At 41.2% G+C, this 7,284-nt stretch overlaps 1 protein-coding gene across 1 annotated transcript in view; it reads left to right on the top strand.

The window, feature by feature from the left end:
* MARVELD2 (MARVEL domain containing 2) overlaps positions 1-7,284 on the top strand; it is a 54,262-nt gene that overhangs the window by 6,744 nt on the left and 40,234 nt on the right. Inside the window, exon 3 of the mRNA XM_012664494.1 lies at positions 819-854. Coding sequence (XP_012519948.1) covers positions 819-854 — 36 coding nt within the window. The remainder of the gene's footprint in view (positions 1-818; positions 855-7,284) is intronic.

Raw genomic sequence — 7,284 nt, 5'->3', positions numbered from 1 at the left:
TATGCTTTACATACAAAGAACCTCAACATGTTTCAATGTGATCTATACTGTATTGTCACAACATACATTTATCTTACTAGAACTCTACATACATTCAAGCTATTTCTAAAAATTTTTCTAGGATTTTAAGCATATTTCTTAAATTTACTTCTATGTGTACCAAGTAAAGAATTTTAAATTCTGATCAATATGAAATGCAGATAGTGAAACTCGAGACTTCCTCATAATTTTATGCTGTTATAAAACAGTTATTAAATCTTAACATTTCAAAATTCTGCATGAATGTGATTATAATTATCAACATAACACTTTTATTTCTTTTTCCTTTCTCAACAAAAACTTGTTTCTGTAAGATTTTTCGTAATGTTTGATTAGACTTGAGTCACTTCTCATGTTGGATGTTGTGCCTGTGTGTGTGTTAACTATAACTTCCTAAAGGTTAGAAGATGTAATGGCCTATGGCTTTTTTCCATTAATTTTATAGGGTAACTGTCCTAACTCTTCAATCATATAAGGTAATGGAAGCCAGGAATAAATAAAATTCTAGATAATTCAGAATACCTTACCTAATAGTCTCCACCATCCCCGTATTTCCAACTTCTCTTTATGCTCCTGATTGGTAGGGAATTAGTTAATCACTACCCCTCTGGTTCACCACTGGCCCATCAAAACCTAGGCAAAAAGTAGGAGGAACATCTGTCAAGTAGAGGATCAACCTTTGTAAGATTGAGATTGATCTGTGAATGCAAATGGATGAAAATATTTGCAAAGTAGCTTCACACGCCTTTGAAAAATTGTTTTAACTCTTTTTTTTCCAGATAAATGAGTCATCATTGTCATCAAAAAGGAAAATGGTAAGAATAAAGTTTACTTCACATTATACTTTAGCTCTAGATTTGCTAAATACTTTTCTCTTGTGTCTATTTATCTATATAGTAAAATTACCCGTCAACGAAAGTATAGCTATTACACTGAGTTCATGTTAGGGTTTTCAGCTTTTTTCTAATACTAAAAGGACCAATGAATTCTATCTATAACTCCTTTTAGTTTTGTTAGATGAAAGTTTATGCAAACTTTCTTCATTTCTCTTTAAAGTTCTTTGCTATTAGCCGGACGCGGTGGCTCACGCCTGTAATCCTAGCACTCTGGGAGGCCGAGACGGACGGATTGTTTGAGCTCAGGAGTTCGAGACCAGCATGAGCAAGAGCGAGACCCCGTCTCTACTAAAAATAGAAGGAAATTAATAGGACAACTAAAAATATATAGAAAAAATTAGCCGGGCATGGTGGTGCATGCCTGTAGTCCCAGCTACTCGGGAGGCTGAGGCAGGAGGATTGCTTGAGCCCAGGAGTCTGAGGTTGCTGTGAGCTAGGCTGACGCCACAGCACTCTAGCCCGGGCAACACAGTGAAACTCTGTCTCAAAAAAAAAAAAAAAAAAATTCTTTGCTATTCTTTTCTATCCTTCTCACCATGCTTTCAGTTGCCAAATTTTGTAGTGTCAGGGAATTCCTATTCCACAATTTGCTAGCTGTGTGGTAGTAGCTAATTTGTGCTAACCTGTGGCAGTAGCCATGTTATTTAGCCTTTCCATGCCTTCATTGCTTCATCTGTAAAACTGTAATAATAATAATTCCTACCTCACAAGTTGTGGAGAGGATTCAGTGAGATGCTGTTATTATAATTATTTACATACATGTAATAATATATTTTAATAATCCTAATTTTACCCTCATTGAAGATTTCTTTTTTGAGGTAGACATTATTTCTAAGTGAGAAGCTGAAATCAAACCTTTGGATTTGTTTGTTTCTTTGAATATGGGGTATATTCACTTGGTTCAAAATTCAGAGAGGTCTCTAATAGAAAATCTTCTCACTTCTATACCTCACCTTCCCAGTTCCCCTGCCTGGAAGGACCAATGTTATCAGTGTCTTGTGTTTTCTTTCATAAATGTATTTCTTTCATATATGTACTTTACATATATATACACACATGTATACACACACATACATATTTGCTCTCCTCTCCTTTTTTTTTTTTTTTTTTTTTGAGACAGAGTCTCACTGTCACCAGGGCTGGAGTGCAGTGGCATCATCATAGCTCACTGCAACCTTAAACTCCTGGGCCCAAGTGATCCTCCTGCCTCAGCCTCCCAAGTAGCTGGGACTACAGGAACATGCCACCATGCCTGGCTAATTTTTTAATTTTTTGTAAAGAAGGGGGTCTCACTACATTGCTGGGGCTGGTCTCAAACTCTTGGGCTCAAGCGATCCTTCTGCCTCAGCCTCCCAAAGTGCTGGGATTACAGGCATGAGCCACCATGCTTAGCCAGCTGACGTTCTTACTAACAGGTGATAGCAAAATCTGATATCAGGGTTAGTCAGGCAGAGCACTAACATTAGAAAGTGTATTTCATATACCCTCAGGGGTAGAAGAGAAGAATCTGTTGCTTTGGGGGGCTAAAGCTGTACACTTTGCAGATGATGATTGCTCAGCACTAGGCTGGACAGTGCTGCCTCACCGGGCTATAATGCATCAATGATGTGACTATGCGGGTCATTTCTGGCCACAGTAGAATTTATGGGCTTCCTGGTTGGTCCCTCTGAGGTGGTGGGATTTACCAATGGAATTAAGTACAGAGTAGAGTCAACCTGAAAGGCCAGGATAAATTGGAGGAAATTGCCCCAAATGACAGGGTGGTCAGTGTCATTGTTTGTAAGAATGTACCTAAAGCATCCTCCACAGATGGGACAGGATTAGGAAGATCTGCCAGTCTAGAACTTCAGACAACCCCAGAAGGTTGGCGCCTAGAATGTCCAGGGTGTGTCGCAGAATCCCAGATCCTGAGAGGTCCTGGAATAGTCAGGAATAACCTTAGCAGATGTGTGAACTCCCATTGCTAGGACTCCTTTGGATATCATATCAGTCCAGTTAACTTCTCCTAGTCTTTCAGGATCTGCGAGCTGAAACCAAAGAGCATCCTTTTAAAGGCCTCTTTTCCCAGACATGAATCACTGTGGATCAACACATTTAGGTATATCCTAGAGGCAGACCTCTCTGTAAGAGGGAATCCCATTGATTTAATCAGGGAATCTTTATTGGATTTACCAGTGAGAATCTGACAAAAAGGTTGGGAGCTCCAGCTTTTCACTGGGTATGATGTGTGCTTGCTTCCTTCCTAGTTCATAGTAGGGAAGAACTGGCAGACTAGCACAGGAAAGGCAATGCAGTGTGGGAGGAGGACTTCAGGATCAGACACATCTCAATTTGAGTACTAGGTCAGCTACTTACTTGCTCTGTGATGCTGGGGAAAGTATTTCCTGCTCTAAACTTCAGTTTCCTATCCCTTGTTTGGTCTATATATTAGGCTGTCTCTCCTCGTTTCAAATTTTAATGAATACAATTTTTAAGAAGCAAATAAAATCATTTTAAAAAGAAGGAATATACAGACATAAAATAAGATCACGTAGAGATAGCAACGAATTCTGATAAAACCCTAAGTGCTGAGCAGTTTCTTTTTCAAGTTGGAAAAGCCAAACTCTCATCCGGCATCGAAGATGATGGTCTGAGTTTGTGGTCAGGGGCACGTGCGTCATTACGTTATACACTCAAAGGGAGAGAGGATCAAGAATTGGACAGATGCACACTGAAATACATCTAGCTCTCCCTATTTCTATCTTGATAAGATATTCATTTAGCCCATTTTTAATTTGCAAAGTTTAACAATTATAGCCATAACATTACTTATCTCGGCCAGGCATGGTAGCTCACACCTATAATCCTAGCACTCTGGGAGGCCAAGACAGGAGGACTGCTTGAGGTCAAGAGTTTGAGAGCAGCCTGAGCAAGAGGGAGACCCCGTCTCTACTAAAAGTAGAAAAAAATAGCTGAGTGTGGTGGTGGACGCCTGTAGTCCCAGCTACTTGGGAGGCTGAAACAGGAGGATCACTTGAGCCCAGGAAATTGAGGTTTCTGTGAGCTAGACTGACACCACGGCACTCTAGCCCAGGCAACAGAGTGAGACTGTCTCAAAAAAAAAAAAAATTACTTATCCCATTGCTTAGTTACTTTCTTTTGTGTCACAGCAAACCATTTCTGATATTCACTGACAAAGCTAGTTTTTGCCAGAAGCAAAGAAAGGTCATATTAAATCTGCAGCTTTGGGCCCTTTCCCTCCCCCTCCTCTGATGGGTTTATAATCAAGAGCACTGTTTAAGAGTGTCCTGTCCCAGGTCTGGAGCCTAATGCATCCTTTCCACAAAAGCCTGAAGAGGTTTGAATTCTTTGTCTCATGTCTAGTTTTAGATTTCTTCCCAAAAGAGTTTTCCAAACTGATGATCAGGGAGGTTTATCAGAAAAAAGGGGCTGAAAATGTCAAGACCATAAAAATAAAAAAAACTGAAAGCAGATGAAATAGTCTGTATGGAAATACTTTGATTTCTTAAAACTCCCTTTTTATATTAAAAGGTAGATTTTAGAATTAGGGATGGGCAAGTAAGGAAAATAAATAGTTCTTGCTTGAAAAAATTTTACGTAGAAAAAAATTAATTATGGACTCTCTTGCCCAAAGTGACTACCTGGGCAGAATTCATGACTTTGGCCAGGAAACCTGAGAGCGATGCCTGGTGCTGCTACTGAGGTCTGGAGGATCAACAAGCTCCATAGCAGCTTCCTCAGCCAGCCACGTGAGAACTAGATTGTTAAATATTTAGAAGCTAAAGAGAGAGGCCATGAAATAGAAATCCATTTATTCAAGCCAAAAAAGTTTCCGTAATGTTTAATACCGTTATCCATTTTCAAGATTAACCATATAAGAATTCATCAGGATGAAAAAATGACATCTTAACCAGCAGAGAACACAGCAGGATGAATACTAACCTCAGAATGCATTCCCAGCCCACTCCAAGCCACTCTTTTCTGGTGGCAGAAAACTTTCGCTCGTGTCACACACACCAACAAATCTGTGGCCCAATTCAGCCATGGATAGGCATGTCATGTTGCCCAAGGCCATAGTCAAGCTGGTCCCTAAAACCCATTTGATGTCTGAATCTGAATGGAGGAATCTTGGCGTTCAGCAGAGTCAGGGATGGGTCCATTATATGATCCATAAACCAGAACCTCACATCTTGCTATTCCGGCGCCCACTACCCAAGAAGCCAAAGAAATGAAGCTGGCGAGCCACTTTTCAGCCTCAAGCTTTACACAGCTGTCCTTACTTTCTAACAACTTTCTGATAACATTATTACGTTGCCTTCTTGTTTCTCACTTTGATATTTAAAGGATGTTCAATACGCTGCTTGAATATGCTGGTAACTGCTTTACTTCCTGAGTAGAGCCAACCCACAGCCCTGCCAGATGAGGGCCACAGCCTCAGCCGAGTGTCACCCCAGAAGCCACAGTGTGCTCTGTATCGAGAATACACTTGGCAGATGGAGGGACCATCTGAGAATAAGACCATGGCTGTTACAGGGATTGTATAAACATGCTGTTTTGTTTTTTCCTGCTGGGTGTTATATGTGTGGTGTCTTATGGATTTGTTTCAATGTATTGGAAACTTTCCATTTTATTCAAGAAATCTGTTCCATGTTAAAAGCCTTGATTAAAGAGGAAGTTTTTATAATCTCAAAAAAAAAAAATTGCATTCCCAGCCAGCTGCAGTGGCTCATGCCTGTAATCGCAGCACTTTGGGAGGCCGAGGCAGGAGGATGGCTTGGGGAGTTCGAGACTAGCCTCAGCAACATAGAAACACCCTGTCTCTATAAAAAAAAAATTTAAAAATTAGCTGGGCGTGATGTACATGCACAGAGCGAGACCCTGTCTCTAAATAAATGAATGCATGAATGAATTAATGCATTCCCTAAAATATTGTTGCTTAATCTCATTTCCTCAGGGTATTCTGTCCCCTACTTGCATTTTTTCTACTTTGGGGCCCGAGTGGTGGCGAGGCATGCTTTCTACATCTTGGTGATCTGGTTTCCCTTCCACCTATAACCATGGCTGGAGAGCTTTTCCTTTTTATAACCTTCCCCTAGAGAGGGCTAGCAGCCTCCATGTCTAATCCAATCTGAGGGATGTGCTGTTTGGTTAAGAACCAGTGGTTTTTAGGATGAGCTAATGTTAAACCAAACCTCAAAGCCAGTCTCAGAGAAGGGAAATCAGGAAACAAAGAATTGTAAAAGCTGCCTGGCAAAATAAAGAGTAAGGTTTTAAAATCCCATTTTGTCTTTTGTTTGCAATGAAGTAGGGACCCTCCCAAGCCACTCAATTTAGTTCGGTAAGCACTCCTTGAAGGCTTAAGGGGTCAGTAGAGGGGAGGGAGGTTACTGCTCCAAAGAGGAATCGGGTTCCCAAGCATGATCTTACTTTCCCCTAGCAGTATGGCATTGCCTGTCCTCTCCATCACAAACTCATTTCTAGTGCGCTACTAGAACTTCAGGGAACTTTAGGATATGAACAGGATACATTTAAATAAATAGATTTCCTCACGTGATTCATTTAAGTATCACTGAAACTAACAGTTCTGGGTTCTAATCACTTTTCCACTAAATAGCGATGTGACCTTGGAGAATTTACTTGATTTCTCTGAACCTCATTTCTTTATAAAATGGAAATCTTTCTTCTGTCATTCACCAACCTCACCAAGTTCTGCGCACTGTCCGATGGAGTCCCTGAATAGTCTTTCCCTAGCCCCAAAGCCAAGCATCCATCTTTGCCTGCCCATTCTAGAGTGGATTCTACTGGGTCTTCCCTTCTGTCTGCTATTTTCACTCTTTCTTTTTTTTTTTTTCTGAGACAGAGTCTTGCTCTGTTGCCCAGGCTAGAGTACAGTGGCATCATCACAGCTCACTGCAACCCCCACTCCTGGGCTCAAGCAATCCTCCTGCCTCAGCCTCCTGAGTAGCTGGGACTACAGGCCCACACCACCACGCTGGCCTAACTTTTTCTATTTTTAGTAGAGATGGGATCTTGCTTTTGCTTAGGCTGGTCTCGAACTCATGACCTCAAGCAATTCTGCCTCAGCCTCCCAGAGTGCTAGGATTGCAGGCATGAGCCAACCCACCTGGCCCTATTTTAGCTCTTAAAGCCTGTCCCCTGTTACTTCCTTTCTAAGCCATTCATTTCATTTTGTTCTCTATTTTTTTTTTTTTTTAAAGACAGGGTCCTGGGTCTTGCTCTGTTGCCCAGACTGGATTGCAGTGGTGCCAACACAGCCCACTGCAACCTCCAACTCCCAGGCTCAAGCAATCCTCCTGCCTCAGCCTTCCAAAGTGCTGGGATTACGGGC

Source organism: Propithecus coquereli, unplaced genomic scaffold (assembly GCF_000956105.1).
Source record: "Propithecus coquereli isolate 6110/MARCELLA unplaced genomic scaffold, Pcoq_1.0 Scaffold9, whole genome shotgun sequence".
NCBI lineage: Eukaryota > Metazoa > Chordata > Mammalia > Primates > Indriidae > Propithecus > Propithecus coquereli.
This window is presented reverse-complemented; position numbering and strand designations above follow the sequence as displayed.